Source organism: Gobius niger (genome assembly GCF_951799975.1).
Source record: "Gobius niger genome assembly, chromosome: 23".
NCBI lineage: Eukaryota > Metazoa > Chordata > Actinopteri > Gobiiformes > Gobiidae > Gobius > Gobius niger.
This window is the reverse complement of record NC_136874.1, coordinates 12,179,768-12,200,408: the sequence shown is the minus strand read 5'-3', so window position 1 is coordinate 12,200,408 and position 20,641 is coordinate 12,179,768. Positions and strand designations below refer to the sequence as shown.

General features: G+C 45.7%; 1 protein-coding gene across 17 annotated transcripts in view; it reads right to left on the bottom strand.

Moving 5' to 3' along the window:
• Positions 1-20,641, bottom strand: part of unc80 (unc-80 homolog (C. elegans)) — a gene marked incomplete at its 3' end in the record, with an annotated part of 55,155 nt that overhangs the window by 31,220 nt on the left and 3,294 nt on the right. For 11 of the 17 annotated variants that reach the window (XM_079581469.1, XM_079581467.1, XM_079581480.1 and 8 more), the window contains exons 3-21: positions 20,109-20,265; positions 19,508-19,857; positions 18,597-18,720; positions 17,544-17,608; positions 16,957-17,099; positions 10,855-11,128; positions 10,629-10,763; positions 9,939-10,155; positions 9,399-9,551; positions 8,991-9,256; positions 8,605-8,925; positions 7,589-7,720; positions 6,678-6,825; positions 4,084-4,134; positions 3,479-3,627; positions 1,605-1,768; positions 1,133-1,341; positions 426-532; positions 77-227 (exon numbers count right to left, since the gene is read on the bottom strand). In XM_079581469.1, coding sequence (XP_079437595.1) covers positions 77-227; positions 426-532; positions 1,133-1,341; positions 1,605-1,768; positions 3,479-3,627; positions 4,084-4,134; positions 6,678-6,825; positions 7,589-7,720; positions 8,605-8,925; positions 8,991-9,256; positions 9,399-9,551; positions 9,939-10,155; positions 10,629-10,763; positions 10,855-11,128; positions 16,957-17,099; positions 17,544-17,608; positions 18,597-18,720; positions 19,508-19,857; positions 20,109-20,265 — 3,316 coding nt within the window. The remainder of the gene's footprint in view (positions 1-76; positions 228-425; positions 533-1,132; positions 1,342-1,604; positions 1,769-3,478; positions 3,628-4,083; positions 4,135-6,677; positions 6,826-7,588; positions 7,721-8,604; positions 8,926-8,990; positions 9,257-9,398; positions 9,552-9,938; positions 10,156-10,628; positions 10,764-10,854; positions 11,129-16,956; positions 17,100-17,543; positions 17,609-18,596; positions 18,721-19,507; positions 19,858-20,108; positions 20,266-20,641) is intronic. The other 6 variants (XM_079581471.1, XM_079581473.1, XM_079581483.1 and 3 more) reach the window with 4 other exon arrangements.

The following is a 20,641-nucleotide window of genomic DNA, read 5'->3' as shown; positions in this document are numbered from 1 at the left end:
GAGCACACGGACAGACAGAGGCGGGTGGAGACATGGGGGATGGGGCCGAGGGGCGCCCCGGGGTGGGGAGGTCTACCATCTTTCTCTTCTGTGTGGTGAAGCTTGGATGGATTCCTCCTGCCAGACCGCCATTTACCCAGCCGCTTGAAGAAATTCTCTTCCTCCTCCCTGTAATCTGGGGCCACAGCGCCCCCCTCTGTCAGCTTCACTGCACTGGTGAACTTCACCTGCGAACACGAAGGCACACATGTAGTAAAGGTGTTACACGGAGACACAGCTGTAATACTACTGTCAAAGATGGGATTTTAGGTTCTATTTCATGCTTTATGTCGAGCTACTTTGGAGACTTTCATGTTTTGCTGGCCTGACCGACATGGCCTCTTTAACAAACTGATAGAACATGTATTATCTCATTGACTGCTGACCTTAGAGCTCTGCCGAATGAACGAGAGCCGGTCCACGGAGCTGATGTCCAGCAGGTCCTCCACCCCGTCAGTGAGTCCCGATAGAGAGGAGCGCTTCAGCCAGTTTCCTGGAAGAATGGACATGTTTAAAACACACAACAAAGCCACAACAAAAAACATGACGCACTGGGTGACCATGCAAAATGAAAGTACTTCACTGGGTAATTTGTCCACTGGTAAGACACGCAAGCGGCTTATTAGATAATGCAAGGTGATTAGAGAGCACAGGAAGTTGAGGAGATAGGAAGCGATGTTAGTTTTGTGCAGCTCAACAGGGGTTTCTGACACAGACATGACATAAATGAGGGTATAAAGATGAATATGGCTCCATACGTATGACAGAGAAAGTGAGTGGGAGTCGGGCAGTTCCCCGGTACGCTGAAGAAGAGCACAACAGTAAAGTGATGCACTCTTCTTATGTGACAGCAGTGACTGTTCACTGTTCATGAAGGCAGAAACAGAGTGTTTTGATGGTCAAAGGCCAAATCCAGTCTGTAAGTAGTTTATATTGTAGGCTACAAGTACAGTATAATAATTTGACTTTGTATATTGCAGCTGAAAATGCTAAACATTTAAATAGAGAGAACAAATTCAACCTTTCATTGCAATGATTTTGATAATAATGTGGACATGCTTTGAACTTTCTGTGCATGGCGGGAGCTGGTTACCGATGGGCAGCTTGAGTTTCTTGCGCAGAGAGATCCGCCTGGAGCGTGACCGCGAGCGCCGCTCCGTAGTGTTGCCGGAGTGAGCCGTGGTGCACTCGGAGGTGTCCTGCTCCGACTGGCTGCTGGTGTCGCTGGCTGCGCTCTGAGACTTGAACATCTTCCTCCAGAAGTCCTTCCTGCCCAGGAGAGCGCCAGGGATCTGCTCCTCACTATGGACACGCAGAGAGGTTCCAAATGACTCTTTACATAGAAGATCATTTCTTGTAAACTTGGTTAAAACAAGGACTAAAATGGTTCCCCTTACTCCAGTCATGTCAAGAACAAAGCATCATAAAATATACATTGTAAAGGGTAAGTTTAGTCTTTTTTATACTCAAGATGTTAAGGGAGAAAACTAGTGTCCAACTCTACTGGCGACATTGTTTGAGCCAGAATATTGAAAACTAAAGCTAATGTCACTTGACGGTTTTACCTCCTGGGCCCGTAGCACTTGTTGTCATCCTTCTCGTCGGGCTTCTTGGTCGTGGTGACTTTCTCGGCGCTGTCCAGGAGCGCGCTGAGAGCCACCCGGCGGAACACGTTCCCGTGGGCCTCCTTGATGAACTGCACCAGCTGCCGGATGTCGCAGTACAGGCCCTGCGGGGGTAAGGAGGGGGGGGGAGGACCAGCGGAGGTGAGCGAGAGCACACAGTGTGAGGATGACGATGGATGTTACTCATTTGGTGACGCAAAGACGGTTTCGCTAAGACGCGGCTCCAGCTTGTGTGTGGGTGGACTTTGATCGGATGCCAAGCTGGAGCCAGCCTTCAAAAAATCTCTTATCTTGTGCCAGGGATTTTTTTTTTTCATAAGCTTCACAGACTATTTCACAAGTGGGCAGCTATTAGCACTTCTATTCTCTTAATCATATGGAAGATTCAGTCAAAAAAAACACAATTTCCAAACGTTTCCCTTGATCATTATTCGAGATGGATTAGTTCCTCAAACCTGCCATATTTATCTTATGACTGGCAGTTCTTTCATGGGTTTAATACACGTTCATGAATACTGTCATCACCTATATGAGAAAATCACTGGGCCTCTGTTTGTTTGTGCTGATTGAGAGGACATTGATCTTTGTCTGAGCTTTTGTTTCCTGTGAAGAGGCTCAGTAATGGAGAGATAATAGCATTAATCCACCATCTGCAATTTGAAGGTCAATCATCACCATGAACTGACAACATTGTGTTCAGAATAAACTTTGAAAAACTCTTAAAATTACAGGACAAGTCATAGAAAATGGATGGCCTCATTAGGGAATTTATCGAGACTTTGCACATTTTAAACACAACGTAAAGCAGCACTAAGTAACTCACACCCCTGGAGGCCATAAGCGCCACTGCAGGTGTCGTAGCTTGTTACGTTTATTTTACTCTTTAATTGTCCGTGAGAGTAAATACTGCACTAACAGAAAAGACAAAGGGAGAGAGGGATATTGTACATCCAATTACACAATGGAGATCTTTTTTTTCACTCAACTTGGCTGTAAATACTGTATAAGTGCAGCTAGCTTTGCCCGTTAGCTTGTTAGCCTCTTCTTCATGATTCCATTAGTGTGTACTGGTGGCTCCGACCCTGAGGCAGGAAAGTTGCAAGGGTGGTTTTCTGGCCAGAGACACCAGGGGAGATGAAGGACCCCCCCAATCATCCTATTAACACTTGTATTACCCCTAGAGGAACTACGAAAAGGATTTATTAAGGTTAACAAGTTACTCAGTACTGCTTTAAAGACTTTTATAGTTTCTAAAAATACAGTTGATTCCAGTGAGCTGTGATTGACAGGCCCTGGAGCACTGAGGAGCCTTATTGCTGCTAAGCCTGCCTCTTTTTGGAACATGCACTGAGTGAGCAACCATCATGGATTCCCTCTCGAATGGAGTAATTAATGTAAAAGAGGAGGAGTCACTACAAGAGATCTAACAATATTAAGTCTATGCTCAAAACACAATCAAATAGCGTCTTCCTCGGGTACTCTCTCTTCTTGTCTCTGTCTTGCACTTCCTACTAGAGTGCCCCAATGCAGGCGTTAGTCCATAAACATCTATGAATTAGCCGCGTTGGTGTTTAGGCCGCAGGGATCAAAGCAAGTGAAAAACAAAGCAACTCGTAGTCCTTCAATTATGGTACATACAGTAGTTGTTATCGTGTGAAACCCAATGAAGTCGTGAGGCATGTGCTAACTCCTGCTGCCTGCTTCTGACATTCTTCACACATTTTCCACGTAATTCTTGGCTCCTTTGCAGATGTTTGTGAGAGTTGTTATCAATAAAACAAGAGATCCATCGATATCTATACCCTGACACTCACCAGGTTCTCCGGACTGTGCAGCTCATGGGTGGTGGAGGCGCAGCGCGTGATGAGGGACTTGAACATGCAGCCCACCACCACGGCCTCCATGTTCTGGGCCAGGGACTTGTTGTCCCCCGTGGCAAAGTTGTTCCCGAAGCCCGCCTTGTCTAGGGGGGAGCGACAGGGAGGAGCACCAATCACACAGGGGGAGGTTTAGTCAGGCGAGGACAACATCACATTATTGACAGTGCCGGCTTGAGCCAAATTAAAGCCCGTACAAGAGGGGAGGAGAAGGTAGGGGAGGGGGGCAGGTGGGGCAAAGGAAGAAGGTTCAAAAAGCATATGGGGTAAAGCAAACTGAAAAGGATTTTTTTCTTAAAGGGATAAAGTATACATGCAAGTGACTAAGGCCTGCTTTAAGAAACAGGGGGTGATTGGGCAATTACTTGTGTGCCAATTTCAAGAGTCTAAATTTGAGTCGCAGGCAGTTTTGGTCACTTTTGGGGCATAGTGAGGATTTGCAGAAATGGAAGCAGTGCCTAGGAAAGGGTCAGATCAGGTGAGTGTATTTATTTGGATCGCTATAGGTCATAAACATTGACTGTTAAATCATGTGTATCTACCGATGTTTCTTTTTTTCGCCCTCCTGGACCTCTCACCTGCACTGCCGTACTCTGCAAGAGAAAAGAGGCGGGGCACAGGTTGATTGACAGTCAGGCCAAGCACAGACATGTACGCGGAGTCGGAAAGGGCGCGGCACCCCACCTCAGCGACGAGGTGAATGGGGGACAGAGAGGTAAAGAACGACACCCACTCAGGCTGAGGACCAAAACAGTGCTAGCTTGATCGAAAATTAATCGGATTACTTTTTGTTTATTATATTTTCAAAAAGTAATACCGTTTGTGCATTCTTGCATAACAGTTGAAGTGCATGTGACAAGTTTTCACGTTTTACCGCTGCTTTTTGGGTGAAAACAAAGGCCTCTGTACATCGGAATGAATGGGTAGAGATTAGCTGAAAATGATTAAAGTAGTGGTATTAATTTATGTTCTTGAAGTAGAGTAAATTTCTCTTGCCACCATAGCTCTACACTGTAAACTAGCCTTTAGGTTAGTTTGTACTCTACAAAACACAGCACTGATCGTCCATTGACAGTGCAATAATAGGTTTGTGAGCAAGATTGGACACTTTCCTCTTAGCTATGATCTCAGATTATTTCATATTTCAACAAAGGTCAGTTTTGTATCTACCACCATTGAGTACAATAACTTGTTTTTACCCAGAAAGGGACGGGGACAGAGTCTGTGCAGAGAATACTGCCCGACGACATTATGCAAACTTCCTCGGGTGACTGACAACTGTTTCTGTCCTTGTTTTATTGTGAGGTTAAGTTTAGTTTAAGTCATAACTTGCTAAAATAAATCAATACTGGGACCTATGGCCAGTCCGCCCCTGCAGATGGCGTATAACAACTTCCATGTTAAAAACTCGATATATGATGTAAATAGTTCGGTGGAGGAGACTTCTGTGTTTCCGTATGTAGTTAGTAGTCTTGAAGCTAAATGCTAATGTCAATCTGATGCATAATAAATGCAAATCAGCTTGACTTTTAGTAAAAATCATTACATTTTTTAAATCTTATTAAAAATGTTATTGATATTACACAGGAACAGGAAACAGTCAATACCCAACAGAAAGATAGCTGCAATAGTTTGTGCACAGAGTCTGTTACTCTTGGGATAACTTGGGATAATGCTGGGAATTGTAAAACATAAACTGAAGAGGGACAAATCCAAATTCCAAAGACAGAACTGGGATTCGTTCAGAACCCTTATGTACAATAATATGTCATGTAAGACCCTTTTGGTACTCAGCCTTTAAAGTCACACACAGATAAAATCAACTAAATTTGACAAGGTGCCTTGTGCACTTTCAGAATTTCAAAAACGCACTCATCATTTCAGTAACTTGCCAATTAATATATATATATATATATATATATACACCAAATGTTTATTTTTCTTTCTTTCTTTTTGAAAGGCAAAACTGAATTGGCATGTACAATGTGTCTCACTGCTCAGCAATAAAGCCAGCAGGGCGTGCAATGGCAAAAGCTCGGGATTGGCAAGTGTACAGAATGGATGAGCGAATACGGGAGGAAAGGAAGGGTTCAGCTTGGTGAGTTGAATGAAAGAAAGGAAGGGAGGAAGGGGGGATGGAAGCGGGAGGAGGACAGCAAAAAGGACTCAGGACACAGGTAGATACAAATGGAAAGGGGTATAGGCCACATATATAAGGAGAGATAGGCGCTGGAATGCCAAGTGTGGGGTGAGACAGCTGTAGTGCAATTCAGCTTTGTCAACCACACGGAAAATCTGAGCTCATCTGGTTCAATATTGGGGAAAAATATTGGGAAAAATTATTTATTACTACCATAAAATGTCAAAAATATTAATAAAACGTGTTACGTTTTAGAATGATACAGGACAGATAAATTAACAAAAACAGACTAAGTGTAATGTTTCAGAAAAGCAATGCAACAGTGGTTCTCAAACTGCGGTGCCAGCAAATATGAATTGAATTTTCATGGTAGACGACAGAGTTGCCCTTTATCACAAGTTCTGTTTATAATCTGAATGGACGGAACAGTAAGGAGCCATTTCATTTAGTCGACTAAATTGAACCTTTATTTAGACTTTGTATGTATATCATTGACAAAAAAGGCTCTTTGAAACATTCATTGGACGTTTTCATGTTTTTAGTCACTTTATAAATAGTTCAAGTCATCATAAACAATTTAGTTTTAGTAGAATTTTTGTCCGCGAATGTATGACTTTGACTAAAATGATGAAAAAATATATACATTTTACTGCACACAATTCACAAATTCAGTCTATTATGCAGCTCAAGCCTAAAAAGGAAAAGATCCCGGATGCAAGTGGCCAAAATAAGTTCTGTCAACAGCATTGGGAGCATTGGCCAACTCTCTGTATAGATGATACAGTATTTAGACATGGATAAGCCGAGGATGGTCCGTTAAAAGTCAACCATTTTCTGATGTGACTCTCGGATTTGAAAAAGTTTGAGATCCACTGCAGGAAATTTAAATAAAAAGACAAATCAAACATTTTTTTTTTTAAAGCTAAAGTTTGCTATAATAATCATGAATGTGTAAGATCCAGGTATTACCATTGCAGTTGTCCTCCACATACTTACTATCAGTGATGGGCTCCATGCAGAAGCCCAGCAGGGCATGTAGGAAGTCTACAATGTTGTTAAGCGAGTCTTTGTTCACGTATTCCCTCATCGTCTGACGGAACTGCTGTTTGTCCAGCTTATACAGACTGGTCAGGCAGTTCTGGGCCTACGACGGAGGACACCAGAAAGACAATATTGGGTTGGGTACCATTAAACGATACCAGTATGGGATCGGAAAAACGTTAGGTACTACTGGTATTGAAAACGGGCAAAAAGTCTATCTTTAGAGACCAACTTTCAATGCCTGTTGGGTCCAGGGACATTAAAAGAAGTTACTTGGTTGTTTCACCTCAAATAAAAGTATTTGAATAATGAATAAAAACATTATTGTGAGTCAGTGCTCACTTCGCGCGACAAACATCAAATGCACGCGGCTACGTACGGCATGTGTTTTTAACTGTCAATTATGATGACGATAAACCATAGCACCAACAGATGTTAATATTATAGTTTGAGAACAATGGCCAACGCATATTCAAAAATAGAATTATTGATTTACGGTATGAGTCATTCTCTGTTACTAAGGCTACAATCTCATCTCACAGGCTTTGGATTACTTTTGCATTCATAAAATATTTAAAACTGTACGGCGGCATGGGTTAGAGCAGTATGAAAACCCATTTTGTTTTTATATTATATATTATATTAAAATGGATGAGATCAAAACTCTGGTAATTTTTGATCACACCGTTGATGCAGAAATGTTGCAAAACAAAACAAAGATTATGCACATTTTCCCATATGTTTCCATGTGTTTTTGCATTGTGTGGTATTGTATTTGGAGATTTATTTCAAAAACAGGGAATCTCCCAGAGAGTGTCGTAGGAGGTTATGACAGTGTGTGTGACACATGTGTGTATGTGTCTGACCTGCATGCGGAGGCGGTCTCCGGACAGTCCGCGGTGGCCCTCCCCACAGCCGTACGCACAGCCCAAGGACTTGACGATCTTTATGAGCATGGTCAGTGCCAGGCGGTGAGTGCTCAGCCCAGCAGTCTCATCCTGGTCACACACAGCATAACTCCATATTACAAACGTATACACTTTGGTTATCCCTGGCAAAGTATTTTTCTTTTGTTAATGTACGTATGATTAAGTAATTCTGTCAACATTTCAATTCATTTTCAATCTTTGTATGAATGCTCCCCCTCCTGGAACTGCCACCTTAACATGGTGGAGGGGTTTGAGCACCTGAATGATCCTGGGAGCTCTTACCCTACCAGGGGCTTTGCAATTCAAAGAATGTTGGGCTGCAGCCAATGGGCGAGGAAAGCTTTGATTGACAGCCTTTTTGCCTTCTAAAGGAATATGCTCTTTAGGAGGAGCAACGTCTGCCATGTTATTTTCACCCAAACACGGCACCATTACCATGAATGGGGCCGAATGGCTACCTTTTGTACGTTATATCTATGGCTGCAACTGACGGTCATCTTCCTAAGTGATTAAGCCAGTATGGGTGCGTTTTTTTTTTGTTGCTGCAAAAACGTGACGTTGGCATAAGGGCTGGGATGATATACAATAATATCGTAAAAAGAGCTCAACAGTCCCACCCACTTCGGGTCCTTTCCCGGGGTCTGGAAGTAGAATCCCACTCATATTTCATATACATTCAAATATGATAGTTTAACTACTGTGGTAACTAAGTTGGCAATCTTTATCTCATAGTTCAAATCTTTCGCAGTTTTGTGGTTTGTCTCCAGCTTCACAGCGAGGGACTAGACTTACCTGGTACTTGGTAATTACTTAAATTACACATTTGCACTATCTTTAAGTAGTAGTCACTATTACCTCAGTAAATGTTTTGCTACTTCATCCACCTCTGCTTGAAACAACATCCAGTGATTTCCAAACACATTCCAGAGACCTTACCAAATATACTGTGGTACCTTTTTATCATTGTCCTTGTTGTTCTTGATGTCATCTTTACTGCCCTGCCCGCTGCCCCCTCCGCTCCCTCCTCCGCCCCCGTCTCCCCCTCCTCCTCCCCCAGGCATGGCCCCGCTGCTCTGGGATGTCCCGCTGATGCTCTGGGTCACCGAGTCCTTGGGCCGTGCCTCCTGGTTCTCCTTGTCCTGTTTGGAGAGCCTCTTGCCCATGTCCGGAACCAACCCGAGCTGCAGGAGGCAATCGATGATGTTGAGGGCCACGTCGCAAATCCTGGAGCTAATGTCGCGACTGAGGACGGCGTAGAGCGCTCGTAAGACAGTCTGGGAAAGAAAGATATTTAAGATAAGAAAACATTTGCATATTGAATCTTGCCGTGAACACTCACCGTCAGATCCAGCATGCCGTTCTTGAGCACAAAGTTGTTGGTGCCCTCGATGCTCTCGCCCTCCTCCAGGCAGGAGTAGTTGATGCAGGAGTCGGTGAGGCTGCGGGGCAGGTTGGCGCAGGACAGGGGCTCCGTGGGCAGCTCGGGGACAGCGGGCGTGCACAGCTTCTTCATGTGCTCCGTGAAGAAGTCAGCGTAGCCCACGTTAAAGGAGGCCACCGTGGTGTTGAAGGCCGCCATGGTGATGGTGGAGATCTGGGAGCGGACTGGAACAAAATACAGTATGTGTTATGTAAAGTAAACCGTTGTAAGGTTCTGTATTTCATGGACAACTCACGACACACATAGCAGAAAACAGCAATGTCTACGTATCTTATTACAGGCACATAATTCACAGAAGAAAAGTACCTGCAGGGTTCCCTTCTTTCACAGTGTTGTCGCTGTGGCTGTTGGAGTGGTCGGGCATCTCCCGCAGCAGGGAGTGATGGGAGTGAGAGTGTTTGGCACTGAGACTGTCGGCATCCGTGGCCGTGTCCGTGCTGCCGCGACGAGTCAGTTTACCTACACACAACAATGTGTTGTCAGTCGTCATCCGTCATCAAGCAAGACCTGCCAAGCTGTTTTTCTACCAAACACATTAGATAGATACATAGATACAGGGACATGGAGAGGAGAAACAGCCCATGAATTCATTAATAATGGAAAGAGATGCTAACATTAGCTTCATGCTACAGCTAACGCTAGCTACAACTGCAGGCGTTTTGTATCTACTGAACAATCTGCTGGAAAACACACACATCCATAAGGACGCGATATTGAGATGATTTTATTTACTATATGTGATAAATATGCTTATAGTCTGCCAGAAAACAAACTTCCTCCCTAGGCCACGCCCCTTAGTATGATACGCTGCCATCTGCATCTATTCCCTCGGTGTGGAGATCTCACCCATGATGGTAGCCTGCCAGCCCCCCCGGTCCAGCGGCCTCCTGTCGTCCCCCAGTCCAGAGAAGCTCCCGAAGGAGAAGGTGCTGCGGGTGGGGGACACGTCCAGGTGGTCCTCGTGCATGAGGAAGGGCACCCCCATCCGCCGCTGCCTCTTCTTCCCCGTGTAGTGGTAGGGGATGGAGCCTTTCCTCTCCCGGTCCTCCCTGCGGTTCTTAAACTGTGGAGGACAACATCATCGTTTACAGTAGCTATGGGAGATGTGACGGCCTCTGTATGTTCTCGTACTGGGAGAATAGTCAATTTATTGTTATTATGTTTACATAGTCAGAGAAATTAGATATCTGGGGTAAGCGGATAACCCACTAATCAGATCTGATGCATTTTCATTCGCTTTGGAAATCTGATAATTCAATCACCTCCACTTTCAGCACCAGGGCTCTCTGTGAAGCAACACCTCCTGTGCACAACAGTCAGATTATACTACAAAGCTGGTTGAACTTGTTCTGGATTAGTTCCTCTGTACACTGCAGAGTCTGGGTGACAAAGCGGAGGATTCTCTCTCCTGACTGGCCAAAGAGCAGTCCAGCTTTGTAATGTAGCCAGTGGCTCAGGTGCTGGAGCTGACCTATGGTGGATCAATCCAACCTCTGACCAGTTAACCACAAATAAATTAATATTCAGACTGCTTACCTTTTTGAATATGTTCATGCCCAGGTCTGAGGACAGGTCGGGCACAGCCTGGCGACGCAGGTTGGTCAGGGACACTTTGGCGAAGGTCTCAGTGCTCAGAGATTTACCTTCTTCATCGCACTTCAGACTCATGTCCTTCAAAGCACAATTCATAATGGTTAAAAAGACAATGTAGATGATTAGAAACACTGTTGCGTAAGATTAAACCAACCGGGCAACACCCCACCTGTGTCTTGTGCGTGTTGACCAGGGACGGGGTGGCAGCCACCATGGAGCTGCTCCTCGGTCGCGGCAGGGGGGTGACCAGGGGCTCTGGGGGGCGCTCGGGCCTCTCCTCCAGGATGTGCCTCAGACGCTGCAGGTAGTACATGAGCGCCCAGTGCACCCCCTCCTCCGTCCAGTGCGGCTGGAGCAGGCAGCGCAGCACGGCCACGTCGAAGTAAGTGGCGTAGCGCGCCCGCTGGGACAAGGAGATGGGCAGGCCGCCAGGGGCTGACGTCCTGGAGAGAGGAGGGGGGATTCTGATTGATTAGTTGCTTAATTCAGGAAGCAATGTTTTTACAGCAAAATCACATTTGGAATAAGCTCATACCATCGGGGAAGAACAAATCCATCGAGGGAATAACCTGGTCATATCTTTTCATTACAGTCTAGACTTTGAAACATGATCCGAGCGTTTGCGGCAGAGGTGATTCATGTTCATATTGACCGTGTCGTCGCGGTCCATTTGTCACGGGGGCCCAGATGAAACGCCGCTGCCCGACGCCGCCTCTTCGGTCTGGATATCGACTCGCTCCGTCTCTCCCCCCGTCCTGACCTTGATCCAGCACATTAGCAGCGGGCTCACGTAGGAGGCCTGAGCTTCTTCTGCTCCTGACTTTCATGACGAAGCTGTATCTTTTTATTCCACTTGTCTACGTTAAATGGCGTACCATCACATAAATGTGGTTGATGCCATGGGCTGACAGCCGCTACAACCATCTTTAACATTGGTCATTTGTGATGTTTGATGGTGAATGTTTACTAGGGAAAAATAAACATAAAACGGGCTTGTGTGCCCCGTCCTACTTTTATCTCCATGGGCTACATTCTGGGATGGTGGAAGGGGGAAGACAGTGTTCACAATCGTGTGGACCAGCAGAGCAGCATTCTTTCACTTACATATTAGATTTGGGGCCCGAAAACAGCAATTTCAAGCAATTTCTAATGCTAAATGAGGCAAAACATGCCCACAGTGTCCCTACTAACTTTGAATAATAATACTTGTATTATAGTTATAGGGCAAATTTTCTAGCTCCTTGTCCATAAGACCACACAGTTGTTCATTCATGTTTACTAGATTTCACCATCATAAGTTATACAATACATTTTTTTACCACTGTATTTCTGGTTCCCTTTAGGTGTACTAGGAGATGAGACTTGAAGAGGCAGAAAACACATCATCGCCCTGTGGGAGGATTGAGGCAGTCCAGAGTTATAAAATCTGGACCATAAACTGTCATGCAAGTGCAGCATACAAGAAAGGACAGAGCATGAAATGTTGTTCCTATTCTATCAGTCACTTGTGGCAACTGCTGTATTTTTGTATTGCGAGTGCTTGGCTGTGGATGGCACAAACTGTATGCTGCAGGACACTTGGATTTTCCCAATCAGAAATGAATAAAACAGCCAAAAAATCCAGACAAGAGAAATAAACACTTTTAGTCCCTGTCTTGATAAATGGTAAATGGTCTCAACTTATTACTCTTACTGCTTTTCCATCAACATTAGGCGCTCAAAGCTCTTTAAAGCAATGAACCATGTGTCACCCATTCATACACCAATGCACGCAGACACTGGAGGCAAGGTAGGTGAAGTGTCTTGCCCAAGGACACAACGACAGTGTGCACCTTTAGGAGGCGGGATTCTAACCCCAGACCTTCCGATCAAGAGACAACCCGCTCTACCATCTGCGCCACTGTTCAAGGAAGATCAGCAGAAGACCCGGATGGAAAATATCCATCCATGGATATGATGGCATGGGTCTCCAAGATAACAATGCCAGAATTCACCGGGTGTCTCAGATGTGGGATGGATTGGCAGTCATAGAGTCCAGATCTTAACCCCATTGACAATCTTTGGGATCATCTCATCCTCAATGTAAGATCTTGGGAAAAAATGACCACAACACTGGATCTCTGGACATTGCAGAAGCCTCAGGTCACAGTGAACGGTGCTGGAATCAAAGCTGAAGGCGCCCCAGCCAAACATGAGGTTGTTTCACACGAAAAACTGCATGAATCAGCAAGAATCTTCACTCTGTGCGCCGCCGTGTCATCGCGCTCTCTGGTTTGCCACCGCTGTTGTGGAACGTCGCCATGGAGACAGGGATGACGACAGCTACCCCAGGCCCCCCCCCCCCCCCCGCCCCGCCGACAGCTTCATGCGGTACGAGTGATGCAGCAGCAGCGTCGCCGTGGCAACTGCCTCAGCATCGCAGAAGAGCGAGGGAGGAGCATTATGGAGATGAATTCAACACAGAAATATCCTGAGGGGGTTTGAACACTGGTTGCATCTCCACTGTATACAATGTATAAAACAGCTGCTACTTACCGGGGTTGTGTACCGTTACTATTATTTTGATACCGGTACTTTATCGATATTTGGTTTCGGATGTCGATACATTACTTTTTTACAATACCTATACTGTCATGTCAAGAAATGTGTAGGGGGGAATAGGGAAAATAGGGAAAAGGGGAATAATTTGGGGTAAAATTGTGGCAAAAATAAGGAAAAACTGTCGAAAAAAATTGGGGGGAAACATAAATAAAAAATTGGCAAAATGGGAAAAAAAAGTTTGGGGAAAAAAACATTTATTCGAGCTCCAAGTTGTTTATTTATTCAAGCCCCTTAGTTGTTTTGATCCAAACAGCAGTTTATTTTCGCCGTCTATTTCCATCCATCCTCCCCCTTCACTCCGCTCCTGCTCTGCTGCCGCCATCCGGTCGAAACGCAATTAAAATCCACGCCATCAACGCTGAAAGTCATTAATCTCTGCATGTTGAGGCAACAGGCGCAGCTCGCCCGGGGAGGGGGTGGTTGAGGTGGGGGTGGTTCCGGGAGTATAGCTGTCACGAGAATCACGGCGACAGAGATGATACGTCTGCTTGTCAAAACCGGTGAGGATGAAGGAGCGGAGGGGAAAACAGCGTCTCAGTGATTCAGCGCGATGACAGAGCGGCAACACAACGCCCACACCGCACGTTAGGCAAACCTTTGTATGTGACTGGAAAACAGCAATGTAAAATGAGCCTTGTCCGAACAGCTCGATTATTTTGGAACCAGCCAGTGTCGCCAAAGAGTTGCGCTTCATTGTGGCGTTGTTGGGCTACAGCTGATTTCATCAACGCTTCATCTCATTTTCACCCCCTGCCTCGCTGTACGACACGCGAACAACACATCATGCAATGGATTGGATTTCCCCAGCGATGCTTTCCACACAAGAAATTAGTGATTTGTGTTCCAAAAGCAAGTGTGCAGGCGGAAGCGGTAGCAGCTCGTAGCTTTGATTTCCTAACCTCTTAACCCCAATAATGCCACTTTTTCATCGCTTTTTGTCATTTTTTTGTTGCATTTTCCATCCGTCCATTTATTCAACTCAACAACAAGATGCCATTTTCACGAACTCCAAGCTGACTCCTAAAGAGGCCCATGCTTGGCTAAATACGACAAAGGAATGTTTATTTCTTCTTTTTGGCTTGTTGTATTTCGAGTGTGCATGCTTCCTCATACAATAACCGTAATGCTCGATTCCACGATTGGCTTATAAGATGATTAGTCACATTGCAAGACATGGAGATGGTAAAATCGGGAGTCTGCACCAGTGGTCTCGCTCAGGATAATTTCTCTCCTTTTTTTTGTAATAAATGTATATATATATATATAGGCTGCATATTATTTGTGTTAGTAAATATGTGAGATTGCAGGATAAATGGAGCTAAACTAAACCTGATCTGAACAGTCATGGTACATTTTGAAACAGAAATGTGTGTAAACTCGTTCGTAAAAGTCTCAGAGGAAGACGACTTTTAGAGCGTCATCTGCTCATCAATATCAAGGCTCAGATTACGCTAATACAAATGTTAAGTGCAGCTTATTATTTGCATGTTTTCAATTTTAACGGAATGTAAGAAACGGTGGGTGAACGGGACAATGTTTACCAGTTGCATCACTGCACGACGCGCCGCCGCTACGCACACGGGAGGGAAAGAGAGGGGGGGGACATAGATGAGCTCGTCCTGAGACTTACGTGAGAAGAGCGCTTCATATGGGAAAGATATTATTAGCCTTTAACCGCGTTTGCATCGTGGTTGTCTTCCCCGGGTTGTTGTTAGTGCCCGGGTTAGGAAAGTTAGCTAGCAAGGCAGTGATACAACTTGTAAGAGCTCATCCAAGACAAGACGCGGTGTGAAACTTTAGAGAGAGAGAGAGAGAGAGAAAGAGCCCCGCGCGCTCTGAAAAACAACAGAGCTGCGGCTTGATTTTCAATCCTTCAAAATGACGGACGGCCTTAGAAATTTTCAATCAAAGTAAAAAATATTCCGTAAATGACGGACAATTTTCGGTTAATGTCACCTCTGGTCTGCACTCACGATCCTGACCTGGCCCTACATCTGGAGATGCTGCACTGCGGTCGCCCACTGCTCTTTACAGGATGCCCCAACGGCTTTGAAGGATTGGTCAAATGCAGAGGACAAATTTCACCATGGGGACAATAAAGTACAGCTTTTAAAATGCAACATAATCACAAACATTGGGGTTTTGAAATGAAAGTAACTGAAATGTTTATTAGCCATAACCGTATGTACTGTATGACCAAAGTGGTGTTGCTTTCCAGTTTTCCTAAAGCGTGACGGATGAACTAACACCCTCCGCACAGATTTCTCTCCTGGTAACTATGGTAACTGTGAAAACGCTGCTGTTTTGACCTGGTTTATGGTATTCACAGCAGTTCATCTGTCTCCACAATAATATCACCTCACAGAGCCGACTGAAGGCGCAGCCACCAGACCGTGCAATAACAAACACTTAGCCCTGGAGCCCCGCGTGTCACATCCATGAAGCTTCGCCTGTAGCGCATTAGCGGCAGTATGGAAATAGCTCCTCGGTCTCCTGTGTCATGTGTAGCTCTTAGCGCCCGCCGTCGCCGCCGTTCACACCCCCGCGCGCCCGGGCCTGTCGCGCCCGGGCGTCCGCTGAACCGCGCGTGACATTTGCCCGTGCACATAAGCGGGGAAATTATGCAGAAGTAACGTGCTAAGCTTCTGACAAAGCCCTGTTTGACTCGGACTGAGCGGGTTTGGCGAAGTTATGATGGCGATGGATATTCCAATTTTTTGCGCCTTACACAGGAGACACACATGGAGTTTGTTTACAGTAACAGGAGAGCGGACAAACCTTTCATTTGCCAGCACCTAAAGGAAGCGAGACGCGATAATTCTGAGCCCCTTTGTAGTCGAGTTACTGCAGCAGCTAAAACCTAATTTTCAATGTGATAAAGGTTAATCGTGCAGACTTAGTAGGGTCATAACGTCTTTGCTCTGCCTGATCCCGTCAGACCTCTGAAATGGGAATGGTCTGGTTGGTACTTGGATGGGACACAGACGGATCATATTTATGACATTTATCATGTACAAAACAATGCACCCTCATTTTAAAGCAGTACTAAGTAACGTGTTTACCTTAATAAATCCTTTTCGTTGTCCCTGTGGGGGTAATACAAGTGTTTATGGGATGATTGGAGGTTCTTTCATCTCCCCCTGGTGTTTCAGGACAGAAAACCATGTTTGCAACTTGACTGCCACCGGTCCGGAGAAAGCAATACACACTAATGGAATCACGAAGAAGAAGCTAACATGCTAACGGGCAAAGCTAACTGCGGGCTAACGTCACTTTAAACAGTATTTACAGCCAAGTTTGAGTGAAAAAAAAATATTTCCATAGTATAATTGGATGCACAGTAACCCTCTCTCCCTTCGCCTTTCCTGTCAGCGTAGTATTTTCTCTCCAAGACAATTAATAAGTTAAAAAATCGTAACTTGCTACTACACAGTTGCGCTTATGGCCTCTAGGGGGAAGAGTTACTTAGTACTGCTTTAAAGTTTTTCATCAGAAGTACACAATGTTCATGTCGTTTTGCTCTTTTCGAGCCTGTGTAAACCAGAAAATGATTCACTGATCAAATAGTTGTGTGCGTAATGTGAACCTAGACACTCCTTTCTCATCCAAATATCAACCTCACAGTCTTGCAGTGTCGATCACTTGCTTTACCACTAAACAGAGAGCTTACTTTTTCTTGGACGGCCCTTTGATCGGTGGAGGCGGCTGCGAGGGGCCGCCCTTCTCCACCGAGTTTCCACGGCGACAGCTCTGCTCCCCCGACGCTGGTGAGGACGAGTCTGATTGGACGGCTTCGCAGACCACCTGGAAGCCCTGAACAGAGAGAGATGACAACTCAGTAAGACCCCTATAATTGGGATGTTTTTTTTTTTGCAATTAAGGCGAGACTCTGCAGATGAAGAGGGAAAAAAATTATGATTTAGAAACATCAAACTGTCAATATGTGTGAATGAATATAACGCTCTTCGAGTTCTAAAACCTGTAATTACAATATTCATGTTTTGACTGCGCTTAACCTCACAGGTCCTTCTCGAGAGCATCTGGATAATTACAGAGAGGATGTGTTGTGACCGTTGGACCCGAGCTAACCGCGCTATGGCTCCCGGATGGCTAGTGCTAATGAATATAACCAGCCCGGCTCCTCGGGGGGGATATCATCCATGGGGAGGGGAAGGCGGCTCTGACACTCTTAACTGAATGTGCTTTGTCACCACAGGAGATCGAGAGAGAGAGGGGGGGAGGGGGGGGTGCACCCACCAGGGGCCCGGGGTTTCCTGATCCGTGAGGGCTGCACTGGTTGTTGACCGGGGAGTTCCTCTTGGCTGGAATAGAAACAGAACATGAATTATTATTATGAAAAATAATATCTGTCAACTGTCAAAATGTAGACTTTCTATAACAGTTGCTGGTGAATATGACTGTAAACGCGGGCTCAGTCCACCCCACACAAAGTTCAACATATTATCTGCCTGCATAAGTAAACAGTGGCAAAGGTTGATAATTAGTTTTACAGTTGTCGCATCCAGGGCTGAACTGGCCATCAGGAGCACAGGGGCTTTTCAACAACAATTCCGACAACTTTGCGTATTACCACACCATGATGTTGCTGGTCTTGTTTCATTTCCGAATTTCGAATCAAATAGAAAGGCACAGAAACGACGCCCAGTGGCATAACCCGAGTCTCGCTTTCCTTCATGATGCTTTGCCCGAGTTCAGGGAGAGAGACAGAGAGAGACAGAGGGGTTCAGTGTTTATAGCTAGTGTACAGTGTGCAATATTTTTGGTCTTATATGATTTTTAGATGTCACATTGATCGTGAGCTGCTCTCGTCTCCACTGTGCGATAGTACAAAGAAGGAGACCAAAGTTTTGTTGTAGCAGCTTCAGACGACGTGTGTTTAGCGGAGGCAAGTGCCGCATGCTAGCAGGGTTTATTTCCACGGAAAAGTGCAGGAAAAGCCCTGTAAAATGCAAAGTCGGACCCACTTATGCCTGGCCTCAGTGGCTTATGACTCTGGCAGCAGTGATCCGAGTTGCAGCGTAGCTCGTCTTTGGTCGTACAACCGTTCTATTATAAATCTTTGTCCTTGTCTTACTGTACAACCTACGACCTAACATTTTTCATCGCAGTGTACACCCAGCTTTAGAGGGAGGGAAACTACAGTCTGATTGTTTACATCTGCAGGAAAATGTACCAAACCTGATGCGAAGAGCCACATTGCATCACATGTGCCCAATGAAGCAAAGAGCATGCGGCTCGTGAACCGCGTGTTTGCCGTCCCTGATCGATAGCATGCAGCTCAGTCCTCACCTGTGACGATGTTCCGCAGCGGCTTGATGAGCGTGGTGAAGGCTGGGATGTCCGGCTGACGGTGCTCCCACATGGGTTGCCAGATCACCAACCCACTGGCCAGTCTGAAGGTCAGGTCCGACTCCTACGACACACGTGCAACACATCAACCATTCCTTCAGTATCCAGTATCAGAAAGTATGGCTATAGTTTACTCTACAGTGATGGAGTGTGTGTTTATGAGCCGCATTCAGTCCCATGAGTACTGTAACCTGACGAGACTCTTCTGTACACACAAATCAATAAGTACAAGAGTGTGTGAGGACTGACATCTGATCGGTCGGAGAGTCCCAGTGAATCTGCACAGTCAGTCTGGGTTCATGTGCGGTTTGTTAGCTTCAATTTCCTGAGCTAAAAAAAAACTCCAAACTTTTTGAACATAGCATTTAATTCATATTTTATAACGTAAATTTGGACATTCACCCAAAAAAAAAAAAGAATCATGTTATGGTTTACTTGCTCTATATTTCTGCAGTGTTGCTTTAATGGAAAATAAGCAAAAAATACAAATTTGCCTTGTTACGGTAACTGCTCAGTTGAGAGTTTGTTCGGACTCCCGCTGACTGCCGTTGGGCAAGGCACTTCATCTGCTATGTATGTAGTGTGTGAGTGAGTGGTCAGAGGGGATGATGCCATAGATTGGCAGACTAGCTTCTGTCAACCTACCACAGGGCAGCTGTGGCTACAACAACAACGTACCACCGTCGAGTGTGATGTGAATGAAAGATGCACTCGGCCTTTTGTGAGGGGCTCTACATTTCCAGGTTATCACAAAGTGCTAACTATTTTTCTTTTAAGACATTTTCTGACAGACTATGAACATATTTACCCACACACAGATAAAGGAATATAATCTGAATAAATGTCCGTACCTTGATGCGGTGGATGAGCGGCGCGAACAGGAACACGAACAGCTCCACGGTGGCCATGCTCTTGTGGAACAGTTTGGTGCGTGTTTGTTCGTCGTCCTCCTGCAGAGAGCCGCTCTGCCGAGCTCCGGAGCCCGGGACAGGCCCCGCGGACACACCCTGGTTCCCTACGCTGCCCCCTAAAGGCTGGAGGAAAGCGCTGCCCCCACCGCCGCTGCCCCCTACAGGCTGCAGGAAGGCGCTGCCATGTCCCAGGCCGGGCTCCTGGGCACACTCCTGCGGGGCCTCCAGTAACATCCAGTGTAAGGTGTGCAGGAGCTTGGTCTCCGCCACGCCCAGTTTGTCCTGGTGGCCTGCAGGGGGCAGAATGTTCATGTTCAGTGACAGAAAACAGAGTCATTTGATCACAATGGAGACGGACGCTTCACCATATGAAGGGCAAGGACAATCATAATTTCATTACATATGAAAGGCTAAGAACCTACAACAGCCATTTGTCCACCTTTAGCTAATCTGGCCAAACGAGCTAAAGCTCTCAAAAGCACAACACAAGGTCTCCCTAAACTTGTCCCGGCGTGTCCTGTGAGTGTGGGGCCTGACGTACCCAGCTTGTTCCTGTTGGACAGCAGGATGGCCGTACAGTGGAGCACATGGGGCAGCGCCGCCTGCACCAGCTCCCAGCGGGAGATGCTCTGGATGGCCTCGGACAGGGCGGGGGACAGGCCGTGCAGCTTATGTTCCACCAGCACGCGCTCAAAGGACTGGGGAGGCAGCCAGAGAGGAGAGAGAAGAGACATCAGCCAAGAAGAACAAAGGCGCCTTTCTTAGACCTGGGAAACGACTCTTTTTTAATAGGAAGGGTTCAGCCGGATACCATTTAAGGGATAAATCCTTTTCTATCTGCTTTTTTATGCAATTTTATACCCTTACTTGGGCTGGGATGGGCTTTTTGTTGTTGTAGCATTTCAAAGCCCCACCTCACGGTACATGTAATATTTTCATTACTGTAGGGTATATCTAGTAAATCAGTTACAGGAACACTTGTTTTTTTAGGTGATGGATTGGGGTGTGTTCCAGTGACATTCAACACTATTAAATAATCTCGATCTTAGCAGGATCATCCAAAATATACCCCAG